Source organism: Labrus bergylta, chromosome 3 (genome assembly GCF_963930695.1).
Source record: "Labrus bergylta chromosome 3, fLabBer1.1, whole genome shotgun sequence".
Classification (NCBI taxonomy): domain Eukaryota; kingdom Metazoa; phylum Chordata; class Actinopteri; order Labriformes; family Labridae; genus Labrus; species Labrus bergylta.
Window position 1 is genome coordinate 35,454,393 of NC_089197.1, and position 16,928 is coordinate 35,471,320.

Sequence of the window (16,928 nt, forward strand, 5' to 3'; positions counted from 1 at the left end):
TATGTAGTAAAATGTTTTTTAGAATGCAGGTGTTCACAAGTCTCGTCCTCCAGAGCTCAGTGCAGGAGTATCCAATTAGATTAAAGCTATCGGATTGGATCAAATCTTGAAATCAGGTAATCCCATCTTCGTTTTTTACTGAGTTAAATCCCACATTTTGTGTTGTTAAATCTTTTAGTAAAATTAAGGTGAGATGGCTGTCTGATGAGTTCTGCTTGAAGTTTCTGCCTGCTACTGCCACTAATACTTGGTTAAATATTGACAAGTGAATATAGTGGAATAATGTTCTGTCTCTGTAAATAAAATAAAAAGTACAGTCTAGACTTGCTCTTTTAGTAGAGTGTCTTGAAATAGCATTAGTTATGAATTGAAACGATACAGATTAAGATTGATTGAAGAATTGTCCTGAAATTAAATATCACTCATCACAGTCACTCTTTTGGGTGTTGGTTGGTGCATTCAATCTGTGATGGAGGAAGATCCAGCCTCGGCTTGTTGTTCCTTGATTTAAAAAAAAAGAAAAAAAAAAGCTTCATGCTATTATTCGCCAACAAAAATCTAGTTGTGGATGTGAAGAGTGCCTAAATAATTGATGACTAAAACTTTGAGTTGAAGCCACATAATCAATTAGCGTTTATTTTCACAAGCACGATTTGTTACACAAAAATAGTGGGTGACATTTACGCAATTTATACAGTTCTAGAACTCAATGTACAATTAACAGACTAACTAAATACCAATAGTTGAATATGTTCTCACATTGCACACAATATGATTAAAACTTACACAAAAACATTTACTGTGGGAAAGTCACACAAGTTGACATAAAAATCACATTATTTACAAAAACCATCAATTTAAGATCTTTAGCAAAATGGACTGAAATGATTTCATTTCAGGGTTCTCCCATCTATCTGTCAGACACACTATACAATCTATCATGTAAAAGCTCCCCAGCTAAAAAGTGTAATTCAGTCTCTTTTTTTTTAAATGAAATATAATAAAGTAATAAAGTCAAGTAGCCAGAGCTGAAAAACACCAAATACACTAGTAAATACTGCACTTTGCTTGAACAGCATGGTGGTTTTTACCCTTTAATGCAGGCTGGTGAGATGAGCAGTTAGCTTAAAGAAGTGCACTTTGAGCCTTAGCTTAGCAAATGTCTGCAATGAGTTCCTTTTTTTCTTAATTTACAAATAAAATATTTTTCTACTGGCATCACATTTCCCCTGGAGTCATGGACATCACTACTTCAAGGTTACATAGTTTGATTGGTGGAGAGAGAGAGCAGCACAGAAGGGAAACAAAAGTTTGTGTTCTCCTGCTGCTGCTGCTTGGCAGGGTCAGTGATGGTGTGCGACACGTGAGAGTTCTCTACAATCACTGCAGGTATGACCAGAGGAGATCAACTATTTCTTTATGGGATTATACCAAGGGCCAGATGCAAGAATTAAGATTTAAAAAAGCAGAACTTTTGCTCTACAATGTTCTCTGAATCTTTGTGAACATGTATGGAGATAGGATAGTAGTGATCAATTTTGGCATCTTATCATTTCTGTCAGTATTTTTAAGTGTGGGGGAAAGAAAGGTGTTATTTACATAGAATCTGCATAATGATAATATACTGTTTTAATGTTTACAGCTGACTAAGCTAACCAATCTAAAGCCTCTGCCACAGCTATAAACTGTGTCTAAAAGGAAGTCTGATTCTCTCTGCTGTGTTGTTGTCACAATCAGTCAGAATGGTTAAATTAACCTTTTAATTGACAGATTATAGTGGAATTGTCCTGGCTAAAAATAATGCACACAGTGAGCACTCACGAATAGATAAGTAAACCTTAGATGGTTGAACAAACATTCAGACAACTTTGGGATATTTTCAGCAATAGGATCCCTTATAGGATCACCTATGAGGGAGGACAAGTTGAAAAGGTGTTTGTGGCTAACTAACTCCAATGATATCGATTATGAAATGAAATGATGGATAATCAACATGTTCTCTTAAAATAACACAAAATATATATAATATATTGTTAACTTCCTCTCCCGCCTATCAATGTCTGTGGGTGGGTCTGAACAGAAGCCTTTATTGCTCTAAAGATGTTAAGATAAGCATGGTGCCTTTTTACAGTTGAAATGAATGTTTGGAAAAGCGCAGTACAACTCTGTGTCACATACACACAACACCATCACTAAGAATACCAAGAATAGTTTGTAGATTCATAAATAATGAATAAGTTCCTATGTACTGCAGCACATGTGGGTTATTGGAAACATCAGATGTGCATGTCTGCATAGAACAAGTGAAGAGGAAGGACAGTGTGCTATCAGAGATAATCTGATCTGGACCTGAACATGCCTCTTTGTATAAACCCCCTCACTGGACTCAACTGTGATGTCATTGTTTATGTAAAACTTCCTTCTGGCATTCATTTGGCTGAGTAGTTAATGCTTTGCACTTCTCATCTGTATCTTACAAAACGTCCCAGCTATGCCCTTAAGATCAGAATGATATAGCTTCATGTTACACTCAGATGTAACTGTTCTATCGTTAAAACAAACCCTGACAATCCAGAGGACAAAGACAGCAGCAAACAATCATGCAGTTCTGTACATTATTGGATGTAGTGTATCCAGCCCTTGGTACAATCATAACTTTCAGTCATCTTGTTACATGAATGTGGACGTAGCTTTATCGACTAACTGGCTGCATTTGGTCATGAAAGTCTCCACTCTTTGTTTAAAAACTGAAATGTCCTATAGAGCTTTCACGGGTTACTTGATGTTCCTTCCATCTGACAGCGTGCTTCTTATTTGCAGTGATTTATGTTCACAGATACATACAAAAGGCCTTGCAGTCAAAGCGTTTGTGAAATGTGTTTGTACGTGTGCAAATGACAATTGCACCCAGACATTCACCGTGCTGCAAATCCCCCCGTGTCTGGGTTGTCTAGCAATTTACAAAAACTAAGACAACATGAGAGATGAACATCAGTCCTGTTCTGAGAGGGCGATGTTTGGGTTAGGGGGATTTACTCAGAGAAGGGTGGAAACATGCCAAGATCAGCAAAGTCTTCGATGTTGTAGTTGGCAGTTCCCTGAGTGGGATCTCCAGCCATAGGCAGCATGTCCTGCAGACAAAAGGAAGGCTCAAGGTCATATTAGATCACATATTAGTCACATGTCAGCAGTCTGACATGCTTCAGACAGGTTGCTCAGTGTGTGTGTGTGTGTCACCTGGAAGACTTCTGTCTGGCTGGGGTTGGGGTGTGTGTGCTGTTCTCCAGCCTGCTGGGAGTGATGCTGGCTCTGCCACTGGGACCAGACCTCACCAGGCCGACCCTGGAACTGGGCTCCACTCTGACTGCCCTCCCCCGAAACATCTGGCAACACAAACAAGGCAGGTACATGAGGCCAGCTCTGCTAATGGTTCAGTTAAGGTTGCCAATGTTTTTGTGCAATTTAGACAGTGTGCAGGAGTTTTTATTTGACAATAATCATATTCAAGATTAAAATTCATGACAACCCTACAATGTTAACCAGTTTCTGTACTTCTGAAATGATTAATAAGACACTAATCTATAGCATATATAACAGTTGATTAATCAGAAGAATCAACAACTCTTAACACAATGATTCATCTTCTCTTGAGCTAAATGTCCATAATGTTGTGTTAATCATATACCGTAACAACGGGATTGTTTTGACCATGATCATGTAAAGACGAATTAAAGTGTGCTTCATCTAGAAGCTACAAAGCTCTTTCAATATGCATCATACAGATTTATTCATGAATGCATACCTTCTGCTGCTGTAAATATTAGAATTGACTCAGTATTGATGAAAGTGATCTCCCTGATTTCCGACTCTATCCACTGTCCTATCTACCTATAAATCTTTAAATTAAAAAAAAAAAACAAGCATTAGCTTAGAAAACACCAGTAGCAACAGAATGAATTCTGTTACATAGTGTTTATTAAGGATAAAAGAACAACTTTATTTACACAATATTATTTTCAGACAGTGCTAATGAGTGTAGAAGTACAGCTTTTTGTCATTCATTGTGGTCTGCTTATTCAGGGCAGGGTCGTGGTTGTTGCAGGCTAAAAAATGTTTACCAGCTTCTCTTGGGGGAATCCAAAGGTGTTCCCAGACCAGACGGGATCTATAATCCCTCCAGCGAGCTCTGGATCTAACCCTGGGTCTCCTCCCAGTTGGACGTGCCCAGGTATCTATCACCTCTGGTCACAAGACTAGCTATTTTGTCCAATTTGATGGCTGCAGAATAAAAGACACTCTTGCACATCAAGTACCCAGATGGTTTTCTCTCCTCACTTTGCTTTCCTTCAGGAAAATGTTTTATTTTCAGCAACAAGTTAACACAAGAGAATATCAGATAATAGTTAGACTTAAACCAATTATGGTCAGTTATTTTAAACAGAGAAAACTAGCAGTAAGGCAGGTTTTTTTTGTCATTCTTTTTTGAATTCAGTAACTTGGTCTACATAAAATCATGAATCCAGTATTTCTTTTTTTTCTGAACAACGTCCCAAAACTTCCTTGGCATTACATCATGTTCAACTTACACATGCGTAAAAGAAGCCTTAAAGCCCTAAAGGTTTGAAATAGAGGAAAATGGTTAAAACTACATGGCAGACTGAATCTGGAAAGTTGTGATGACATGTGTGGAGGCTGTGGTCCTCCAGGCGGGCGGCCTGGGTTCCCGCATGTCAATCCCCACTAGGGCTGAAACGATTCCTCAACTAACTCGAATAATTCAAGGCCAAAAATCATTGAGGAAAATTCCTTGCATCGAAGCATCGGACGTCACTCCTTAGCGTCACCACACGCTGCATAAAGTGTCTGTACACGACCACTACGATCTCCGTGCTCTAATTAAACGTCTGCATTGTGTTTTCTGTTGGTCAGTATGTTGTTCTCCTCTCTTTTGTGGATGTTGTCATTCCATTGGATTACACATAGCATTCATATAAAGACAAATATTCTCATTATAACGTCGTGTAGTGGACTCTGTTGCTTCGGCCGCTACTCTCTCTCTCTCTCTCTGTCAACACTCCTCAGGGAGAGAGGGATTTTTTTTTAAAAAAGGCAGTTTTGCTATGTTGAACGCAGAGACTTATAATACAGCGGCTCTGATTGCACGGAGCCTGCAGAGCGTGCGCCTGCACGCTCTCTCTCTCTCCCCTGCTCCCTCTTGCTCTCTCAGGCATGCAGCAATTTTATGAATAAATGAAAAATTTAATAAGAACAGGTCGGAAATATACTTGGGCCCAGGTCTTTGTGTGGGAAACACTGGAGACTAAATATTCTCAAACAGGTTGTTGGTATAAAGTTGTCATTTTTATTGTGCTGCACTTTTTTTTTGATTTGGGTAAATGTCAGAGTTGTGTTAGTTTAAGTGCCAGTTCTAGCGCTAGCCCTTCGTAGTCCTATAGTGTAGCTGCCAACAGTCAATAATAAATAACCTCCTGCGTAAGATGTGTGTAGAAATAGGCCTACAGTGTATTTTAACCATAATGGTGGTACTTGGAGAGCCAAATATTTTCGGAGGTGGTACGCAGTCTAAAAAGTTTGAGAACCACTGGGTTAGATAATATTATACAATTTAAGCAATGATAATTTCTTTTTAAAAACTGTCTCTTGTAAATTGACTATTGCTCTTTAAAAAAACAAAAGTATTACTTATCCGAATACTCGATTAATCAATAGAATAATTCAGAGAAGATGTGAGAAAGCCTGACTAGAGTTAACGAGCCTGCTCAGACACGTAACGAGCTCGGACCGTATAAAGCACGTGGCTTACATGCTGCAGAGCGGAGTGTAGGAGGAGCAGAGCAGCTGCAGGAGCAGCCTGGACATTTAAGTTATATGTTTGTGCGTTAATGCAGAAAAGAGTAACTTTGTTCATATTTACTTGATCTAGTTTCATATATGTACTTACTAAAGTTATTATCTTCATTCTATTCCAGTTAAATTGCATCAAGTCTTTCTTTGATACATTTTTCAAGATTGGTTGTTATTGCAAAAGGGACATCATATATTGTATATGCTATGATGCACATTTGTGTTACCTACATATATATATTTTTTCCTTCTTTCCTTTAGAACCACACACACATACATACACACACGAAGACACGTAGATCGATCCTCATAACTACACGGAACCACGAATGAGACACGAGACAGAAGATATGCCAATCTCCTTTGTTCAAAGTGGCCTCTGTAAATCTACGTGTCTGTCACGGAATAAAACCCTTGAGCTGTGAATCCTCTCTGCTGTCCTGATTCTCTGACCGGAATCATTTTCCATATCTGCCGACCCAAACTAAAGAACTTTCCAAAGGTTCAACCTTTATTTCAGAAGATTAAAGTTGTTTGTTGCAAAAACTAGATTAATTTAGAGGGGAAAACACATTTGATATAAATACAACCCAATAGATACAAGACAGATAAGATAAGTCGTTTTATGCTGAACAAGTTTTTTTTTTATATTGTGGATATTTCTTTGCGTACCACCACAGGGAGCCTGCGTACCACCGGCGTACCATAGTTTGAGAACCACTGAAATAATTGATAGAATACTGATAGCTGCAGCCCTATTCCCCACTCTATCTCCCTGATTTCCAATACCAAACATTGATGCTAGATGGCAGCATACGACTTTGTAGAGGTACTGATTTGACTTCATACTAGAAGTTAAAAAAAAGAAAAGAAAAAAAGAGGGTCAAAACAGAGCAACACACTAAAGTGCTGAAAGTTGAATAGCCTAGATATGTGAAGATTTATTTTCATTTTATTGGATTTTTAGACCTGGGATTGGTCATTTTGGACACTGGATGTTGAGATGAGGCACCGCAGGTTGCCTTTAATTATTATTTTTTAAGCCTTATCTAATAGTATTGTATACACAACATAGCATTAGCTGTAAGTATGCTCCTATAACTATTTATACCAGTTGGATAACACCAGCTCATACCCTGTACCACACAAGTGGGATATTTCAAAAAATAACTCAAGTTTTGAGGTTTATTTTTATTTATTTTTTTTTTTAAAAAGGAGGGCTCACCAAAAGCTGTGCTGCGGTTCGTCAGTCCTGAGTAGGCGTTGCCACTTGGTGAGGAAGTGGCTGGAGACGACAGGGGACTGTAGGAGGCCGGATCAGTCTGGTAGCTGTGACCAGAACCAATACCAAATGGACTGGACTGGGCTTTACTAGACTGAAGAGCACAGATACAGGTTACGAGATGAAATGTCTGGGCCATGACAGTACATTCAGTTCAAGCACAAAAAAATCAAAATGAAGTTTAAGGTCAGTGCAGCCATGTTTTTTTATTTTCTAGTCCCTTCCAAGCAAACAATGATAACTCGACCATAATATACAGAGACATGAAAGACTAAAACATTCCTTTTTGAAGTGGGTTTTTATGGACTTATTCATTGTAAATATATTAGCCACAGGAGATGCTGGTCAGCTTGGCCCGGAGAATAAAGCACAGAGCAGCAGCATGAATATGGAGATGTCCAAATGATATGTATACATTTCATATACATACATATAGTTATACAAATTAGTTTATTTATTTGGATGTCATGTTTTTAGATTTGTATATTTATAAATGTATGCATATCATTTCGATATGTATATATCTTTTTGAGACCATTCTATCTCCATACATGAAAGACAAAAATAAAGAACAGCAAAGAGAGACTGCAGGGTCTATGAGGCCTGCACCATAATGCAAACTGTAGCAGGTGATGTGGTGTTTTATGATCCTCTCCATGACCTTTATGGCAACAGAGGTGAGGGCCTCAGACCTGATGTCATTCAAAGTTCTTGGCACAGTGCCTCAGGGTGCAGCCACTGATGTTGTCTGGACCAGGTGAGCTGTTCTCTCTGGTCCTTCTGAGGACTCTCACCACATCCTCTCTGCTGAAGGTGAGTGCAGAGTCACTAGGTTTCTTCTAGCTGGGTAGTGTTGTCCTTCTCTAATTTTGTGTAGAATGAGTTGAGGTCATTGGGGAGAGATGAAGGGCTGCTGACTGCAACCTGGATGGCTTTGTGATTGGTGGTAGCAGTGTTCACAGCGGCCATGTTTCTGAGGCGCTGTCGAGCTGAGCGGAGGTTCCCCTGTGTGGAATTTTCCTCCACATGATTTTTCAGTTTTGGTAGTTCTAATGAGCGGAGCTTGACAGGATTTCCTGTGGCTAATACTCTTTCCATTCATACAAACTGTTAATACTGAGTTCATATCATTTTTGTATTCACATTGAAAATAATTCAAAAAGTTTCACTTAGTTGGCTTACAACAAAACAAACCATTTCCTTGTCATTTTATGTCCCTTTTTCTTACAGGCAGTTAACTGCAGTAAATCATTAAACAATCACCGGTAGATATAAAACGTATCTCAATCTTGATGCAGTAAGCCAGAAAGATTATTTTTCCCTCATGTTATCCAGCTGCAGTTATTGTGATGCATTTAAAGGTTGCTGATAACATTTGTTTCAGTCCAACTGCTAGACATGCCTCATGGTTTGTGTAAGACAGAGCCTGTGCATATATTGCCAGTCTACTTATTGATAGTCACCAGAGAGAAAAATGACTGCGGCAATCATGGCATCCATGGAGATTGCGGACTATTATTGACACATCAGAAAAATGTTTGACTTTAGTGATAAACATCAAGTGTGGGGGCGCGCGTCCCATGTATTGAGAGCTGTAGGCCCGGGTTCACTTCCACCCGTGGCCCCCCTCCGCATGCCATTCCCCGCTCTCTCTCCCTGGTTTCTGACTCTATCCACTGTCCTATCACTGCATTAAAGGCACGAAAAGCCCAAAATAAATCTTAAAAAAACAAAAAAAAAAAACATCAAGTGTGTATTTGTGTGTATACGTATGTATTTGTGTTACCTGTCCAGAAAAGGGTGGGCGATTGCCTGACCATGCAACCTGGCCTGGGTTGAGTTGTCTGGTGATCTGTGCTAGATTCTGGTTGGATGAGGTTGACTGCTGGATGTCATTCACACCAGGGACATGGATCACAGAGGAGCTTTGTGTGCACAAGAACAAACAGAGTTATCATTAGACTAAAGCCCAATTCACACATGCGCTGCAGTCTGTCAGTGCCACGCACTACGTTGTACTTAGCTGCCACTCTAGTCAATCATTGTGTTCACACAGTGCGTGCTGCGGTCCGTCTCCGGAGCGTACCACCATTGGCACTGCGCTCTGCTCCGTTTCAAATACATAACGAGTCTATTTTCACCGGAGTACACTGCAGGCACGCGTCAAGCTGGACAGAATATGACAGCCTGAACAGGAAGTCAGACAAGGAAACGCACAGAGCATCCGGTCAACTTCAAAATAAAACACAATATACGGACACACGATCGTATTTTTCATCACTTTATCAACATGACGTCAAGACAGGAACCGAATTAACAACAATGCATCCTCAGAAAGACAAAGCAACATGTTTGCATGTTTTTCTCTTTATTCCCACGGGATCTTGTAGTTCTCCTGTGATGTGTCATGGGTGTGTTCCTGCTGCGCTGATGTCGCAAGAAACGGATCCAGTGTGAATGGGCAATAGCCGTCCGACGGAGCAAAACCGTGGCGCTGACGGACCGCGGCATGCACGGAGTATGTGTGAATTAGGGGTAAGAGAGCCCCACTACCATCACATCAGAGACGTATGCAATCACTAACATGTACCTGAAGCTTTTGCCAGAATGTCCCTGCTGAAAGGGAGAGCTTTGCGAGTAGAGCTGCTGTCCTCCAGCTGTAGAGGAGGGAACCATCATCTTCTTATCTGCAGCTACACAAACAAACACCATGGTTAGTATGATAGAACTAAATAATAATGAAAGTACCCCAGAGACAGACAGGATGTATGCATGTGCTATTTGTTTGAGTTTGATGATATGTCATACAGCCAGAGATGCCGGTGTACATCTCCGTAAAACGTGGGTCTCTCTCCTGAGAGAACAATGCTTCTGTCTTGTCAATGTTCTTCCCTGCCTCGTGCACTCCACTGCTGACACTGGCCACAGGCACCTGGAATTAAAGTGGGGGGGCTTTCATTACTATTGTCTGTATCTTTACATGACTTGTTGCTATAAATATATAACAGTCAACATTTGTTCCTGAAACTTAAATTTCATTATTTCAACTAAAAATGTAAAAGCCAATTGGAGGCATCAGTCTAACCAGCTAATGTGGGTTCAAACCTGGGAAAGATCATACGCAGTCAGCCCGTCTCTTTGGTGAACTTCAAGTTCTGCCTGCTGCTGCTGCTGTAGTTGCCTGCAAAACAAAAACCCAACACAACAAAATCAGCATCAGGACTTCAAACAGAATTCAATTTAATCTACATTTCATTTTTGCCCATTGTCCATACTACTACACTGAATAACATGGTGAGGATGTTTTCTAAATGACTTTCATAGACAATCACACTTCTATATGCTTCTAAACTGACTGTCAAATGAAATAAAGTTTAATTCATTGGTATGACAACATTTACTTTAAAGTGGAGGGTACTCTGTGATAATAATACAATTATATGCCTAAGAAAATATTAAAATACATATTTTCTTGCTTCAAGTAAAATCATGTTTGTATCTAAAAACAAAATCCACATAAACCCTTCTCACACATACGGAAATCTCCTGAGAAACTCTGGATATATTAGTCTATCTGGAGGGTCTTTCGGCTATATGTGAACACAAACAGCTGAATATTTTGCTTAGACATTACCCAGAGTTTCTCCTCCAGACCCTTCGGCTTTTTCTGCAGAAAGTCCGAGTAAGCTGATGTCTGAATGCTGTAGCATATACTCCAGAGGATTCACCTCGAGCCAAAAAATACATTAAAATAAATACTAAATAAAATAAATTAGCTTCAGCTCGACATTTTTAATCTGAAAATGATGTCAGGTCATTCCTGTATCAGTCAAAGGATATTTATGTTGACCCAAAACCAAAGCAACTTTGAGGAAACAATGGGCCTTAATCACAAACAGTGCGTACAAACAAATCTGTTTTTGAACCGTCCGTACAAACACGTGCCGCACAAATCTAAGAATCATCACTATAGCTTACTTGAATTTGTTCTTACTCTGCAAACAAAAATAGAACTTCCTCAGACTATGCGTACGCACAAATGATTGACCAGCTTTCTCAGAAAATGTAAACATACACTCTTAACTAAATGCATGATGTATTCAAAATACATTCAGTAAAAAAGAAAATGGTATATATATATATATATATTTATTTACTGTGAGGATTCAGGAGGATTGATGATATTGGGCTGTTACCGTAATACATTTTCTGTTTCCTCAGATCATTTGATTGGATGATAAGCATCACTTGTGCCAATTTACACTGAATTCAATGGTCTTTGAGCCTTTCGGTTGCTAAACTTACTATCTTAAATAGAGTAAAAGCTGTGCCAGTTAAAATAGATAAACACATAAATAATAAGCTGTGCAAGTCACCAAATAGATATGCACGTCAGAATTAAATAACAGCTGCATGCAGGTCCGGATAGGATGGCCTCTGGACTAATGGTTAGGTAGGGCCCATGTACAGATGTTAGATAGTCCTCCAAGTGGGCGGCCCTGTTTCAAGTCCGTCCTGCATCTCCTTTACTGCATGTCATTCTCCACTCTCTCTCCCGATTTCCTACTCTATCCACTGACCTATCAAATAAAGGCAAATGCCCAAAACTTCATCTTAATAAGAAAAAAGAATAAAGGGATTTGGTATCTTACACAAAGACCACATGGAGCAGGTAAAATAGATTGTATGTGAGAGGAATAGAAGGACTGTCCAAATAATTACGCCTAATTTTTATATAAATGAAAATTGTATGTTGAAATTAAAAATCTCTGTACTTGGGAGCTGGTACAGTAAAGTCTGTATAATCCGGCTCAACTGATTCAGACATATAGGTTCTCCCTTGAGGAGTGCAACGGATTAAAGCCATTTTAATCAGACACAGCAATAAATTAATTAATTGTTCTCTGATGTGCGGGCGTCCGCGCGGACTCGGCCACGTGGACGCCCGCACATCGGAGAACAACACAGAGAACATGAGAGCTACTTTGTGTCTTATATTGTGTCATGTTAGTCAGATACAGACATGAAACTCTGGATTTCTCCATAATGAAGGCTGTCAGCGTTGTTTACCCGCGTGCTTGTGCTCGTGCATGAAGTGTACCGTGCTGAAGCACACCTCTCTGAAGTGAGCCAAAGCCCAGGAAGTGTACCGTGCCTGAGCACGATACGGAGCGGTCACACTGGTCAAACGAACTGGACTTTAGCATTGAAGTGTGCTTGGGCACGGTACGGATGGCCAGTGTGACCGTGCCCTCAGTGACCCCAAAGTTGAGTGGGCGAGTGTTTATATAGCCAGACAGAACATACTTGACATTGGTGTTGGTGCAGATGATATACTCTATCTCATCAGAGTATGGGTTCTGGAAGGTGAAGCTGCTGGTTCGGATCAGCATCCATTCCCTGTTCTTCATTCGGAAACGATACATTACAGATAGAACCTGACCCTTCAACTTGACTACCTGCAAGAGAAAAGACACTGATTAATAATGCTTTGGACCATCATTGTGAATCCTAACCTGAAGGAAAAGCTATCTATTTAACGGTCCATCTACGTTACAACCCTTACCCCATGAACTTTGATAACTTGGCGATATGACAATTTGTGATAACTATTGCAAAGATTAATAAGAATGCCTTTTATTTTGTTGTTTTGTATGACTTAATGGTGTCTGTTAAAGCTGAAAAACACAATAAAAAAAATATTCATAAAAACAGGAATGCTTTTTTATTTTCAGAACAACGGTACATTTTGCAACTCTTTCTGATTCATATTCTTTCAATCTTTACATTTAATTTGGGCAATGGAGTGGCGCAGGACAGTTACGTAAGACTTCAGCTCCGCATATTTGAAGGCATTCCTGTAAACAAATGCAACTAGACGTGGAAACTTTGGGTTTTCTGAAGAAAAAGCACCAACGTTTAGACCTACATTTAACTGATTTTTTTTTTTTTTTAACTGATCGTCATTTTTTGGTCAACCAGTCCACAAACGCTAAAGGGATACTTCACCCGTTGAAACATGAATCTGTATTGACATTGGGTCATATATGTAGTAGAAATGTGAAATACTATAATTTTGAAGTTGGTGCCTTCTTGGCCGAGAAAAGACAGAAAGTGTCTTTTTGAATTATGTGGATGAAAGACACCAAATCCCAGAATGCACAGCAACGCAAGCAACTCCCACTAAGGTCAGTTTTACAGACATATTTACTTCAACACATAAGGCCGTTTCCTCAACTGATTCAGAGATTTCTTCCAGAATTGATCTTGGAAATTCCTGTCAGAAAACAGACTCTATGTCTGTGTGTCCACAGTGAGAGCACCGACACTACCAGTCCGCCCCAGCTCAAGCCGGCCCCGGCTGCTGAGCTGGCAGCGGCCAGCAATATAACCGCGAGACAGTTGTTGCTGAAAGGCCGTTTTATTTTTCTCCCGGCTGCTGCGGACAGCGGCGGCCCCTGCGGCCTTGGCGGCCAGTGGCAGTCCCTGGCGGCCAGCAGCTGCAGCGGCGGCCCCTGCGGCCTTGGCAGTCAGTGGTAGTCCCTGGCGGCCAGCGGCCAGCGGCCAGCAGCTGCAGCAGCGGCCCCTGCGGCCAGTGGCAGTCAGTGGTAGTCCCTGGCGGCCAGCGGCCAGCAGCTGCAGCAGCGGCCCTGGCGGCCAGTGGCAGTCCCTAGCGGCCAGCGGCCAGCAGCTGCAGCAGCCAAGACACAAGACCAGCCTGTCAGCAGCAGCCGTCTCGCCACTATATTTATATTTTTTCTCCATTATCAGCTTTCTCCATACAGCCTGTTAGCATAGCTTCCAAGCAATATGGCGGACGTTAAGTTTCAATTCTGGGAGTGAGTTCCCACCCACTGATCTGTAGCTTCAGTGGTTGAAAATATGAGGAACTAGCGTTGTAGTTTCACCCCGCTAACCACAACAACTTCCAGTGATGCAATATGACGATTTCTGCATCACTGGAAGCTCCTTTTCAGACTTTGAAATACAAAGATTTCCCATCTCAGGGAAAATGAGGGCGGGATGCACGACCCTTCAAAAATACGACCAGGTTTCTAATGATACAAAGATTAATGCAAATGGGTGAAGTATCCCTTAAGTTCTCAAAAGCATCTTCGCCCAAATAAAAACACAAAACACACAACACACTGGTACAGCTGTCATAAGCATGCCAAGAGAAAAAAGTTGTCCTTGACATGCAAACATTTTCTTGTCATTCAACTGCAATGACCATTTCATTTACAAAGTTGTCCATTCAGACGCCTCTGCGTGCCAACATATTGGGCGAGCAACTGTGTATGTTTGTGTAAGCATATAAAAAGTCACATAAAAAAAACACATGCTCCCAACCTTCAGTCCCTTTTTATAAATGGGATGAATTTGCAGAACAGGGCTTACCATGTTCTACTAAGGGGTGATGTGAAGGGCAGTCACTACAAGTAGCTCTCAGAGCAGAGTCTGAGAGAGCATCATAATGCAGTCATCAAGTATGACAATATTTTCTCTTCTATCATTAAATATGTAACATTATCAATATATGAACCTGATGTTTAGCTCCTGCTGGTTTTCATTAAGTTTATATTCCCTCTCTTATTACATGTGTTGACCAGCTGTCACTTTAATGTTGCCTGAGATAATAATGAACAAGAAAGCTGTATGAAGTTACCTTCAAGCTAGCACACATTTCCCTCAACATCTGTAGCCTATGGCTACCAAACAGTAGAATATGATCAGACAGGATGTTGAACAGAAAGGCTGGCTTGCTAGCCAGACTTTTAATCGTAAACATTGTTTTCACGGAAAAATAACGTTATGTAAATTAGCCATGTGCTGCACATTGACTCATTGAATCAGGTTTCATGCTTCTTGCGGCGATATTGCGGAATCACGGCCGGCGAGAGGAGGGTCCACAGAGTGCCTGAGCGCCCAGCCGCGCATCTCCAAGATTTTGTAACAACGCGGACAGGTTCGCGCCAACCGCGTTGCAATGATTGGCTGCAGGGCCCGGAAGTACTTTATTCGGGCCGTGTTGAGCGCTCGCGCTTTGACTGCAGTCAGTACGAAACGACTCAACGTTCACAGGGGCCGTGCTCGCCGGCCACAAGAAGCATGAATCAGGTTTTCAAGACAGATTTACCCCCCTCCTGCAAATGTTTTTATTGCAGATCTAAATGAATCACACAAATGACCTATTTGGAATCCAAAATGGCGAATTTCGCCGAAAGGTGACAAGTTTGCACCCCTGTGGATGGTTTTTTTTTTTTTTATATTTATTTTTGGGCTTTTTGTGCCTTTAATGGAGAGATAGGACAGTGGATACAGTTGGAAATCAGGGAGAGAGAGAGAGAGAGAGAGTGGGGAATGACATGCGGGAAAGAAGCCACAGGTGGGATGTGAACCCGGGCCGCCCGCTTGAGACGACAGCCTCCATACATGGGGTATGCACACTAACCATTGCACCACCAGCGCCCCCATGGATGGTTGTTTTGACCCTTGTATATCTAAAGTGCAATCCATGTTTTGTTTTCTACATGTGTACCTTTGTCTACCTGCGTTTCATTTCCTACCTGTTGGAAACTTTCTCTCAAGTGGCTCTGGTCTTCGGGGTGGCAGAACTCTAGAATATCTTTTCCCAGCAGGTCCTACAAGAAAATATAAGAGTTAATGGGAGGCATACTTGTAAAATTAAAGTTTTGCCTCAACACATAAATACAACCCCAGTCCCTTAAAAAGTTGAGTTGTCCTGTAAAACAGAACTAAAAATTGTGATGACTTCAAAACACAGGGCCAGCTTAGAAATAGAGTTTGAAAGACAACATATAAATTAAAATTGAGAAATGTAAATAAAAAGTTGGGAAAGGGTAATGTTTAACTCTCTGCTAAATACATGTTTTTGTATGCATTTTGGGAGCTGAGGAGAACTCTTTCATTTTGAAAATGGAATATTTAACCATTATTGCCAAATGTCGGATTTCAATCAATCAATCTTTATTTGTATAGCGTCAATGCATAACAAAAGGCATCTCAAGACACTACAAAAGAGCAGGTAAAAGAACTTACTCATTGTTATATTATCTACAAAGATCCAACATTATAACCATCATGAGCAGTAAGCAACAATTAGCAAAGATACAGTTACAGTGAAAAACTTTAAGAGGCAGAAACCTTGAGCACAACCAGACTAATGTTGAATAGCCATGTGCCAAAACTGAAAGAGGGATTTTAGCTGTTCAACAGTTCAGGGAATCCTTTCTTTTATTTTAAGCTTAATAATGAGCCAAACATTTTCAATGGGTGACAAGTCGAGACAGCAGGAAGGCCATTTTGTCACCCAGACTCTTTTACTGCAGAGGCATGCTGTTGTAATAAGTCCAGAAGGAAGTTTCACATTGTCTTCCTTACGTAAGCAACACATTTTGTTCCTCAAACTGTATTAATGTTTTCAGCATTAATAAAGCCTTCACAAATATGCAGGTTACTCATATCATGTGCACTGATTCACCCTGGGTCTTTTTCAAACCAGCCACTACACCCTATCCCTACCCACTACCCCTCTGTTTGCGCATCCTCGCGGAGGGTCCATCCCAAACCAATTAGCGGGGAGTGGTAGTGGGTTACAAAACCCTCCACCAGTGAGTGTGCACCAATGCCGACTTTCGGATCACGTGCAACGCCTATTGTGTCCGGTCATCATGGATGAAGCAACCTGTGAGTTCAAACACTGCTCCAACTAAGATAGACAATTAATATCATCATACAGATGTTCAAATGTGTACTAAGG

At 40.6% G+C, this 16,928-nt stretch overlaps 1 protein-coding gene across 1 annotated transcript in view; it reads right to left on the reverse strand.

The window, feature by feature from the left end:
* Positions 1-609: 609 nt before the first annotated feature.
* The window catches only part of arnt2 (aryl-hydrocarbon receptor nuclear translocator 2), a 37,705-nt gene continuing 21,386 nt past the window's right edge, over positions 610-16,928 (reverse strand). Inside the window, exons 11-19 of the mRNA XM_020641422.3 lie at positions 15,715-15,789; positions 12,455-12,606; positions 10,253-10,328; positions 9,956-10,079; positions 9,738-9,840; positions 8,934-9,072; positions 7,091-7,241; positions 3,238-3,383; positions 610-3,131 (exon numbers count right to left, since the gene is read on the reverse strand). Of these exons, the coding sequence (XP_020497078.1) occupies positions 3,033-3,131; positions 3,238-3,383; positions 7,091-7,241; positions 8,934-9,072; positions 9,738-9,840; positions 9,956-10,079; positions 10,253-10,328; positions 12,455-12,606; positions 15,715-15,789 (1,065 nt within the window). The 3' untranslated portion in view covers positions 610-3,032. The remainder of the gene's footprint in view (positions 3,132-3,237; positions 3,384-7,090; positions 7,242-8,933; positions 9,073-9,737; positions 9,841-9,955; positions 10,080-10,252; positions 10,329-12,454; positions 12,607-15,714; positions 15,790-16,928) is intronic.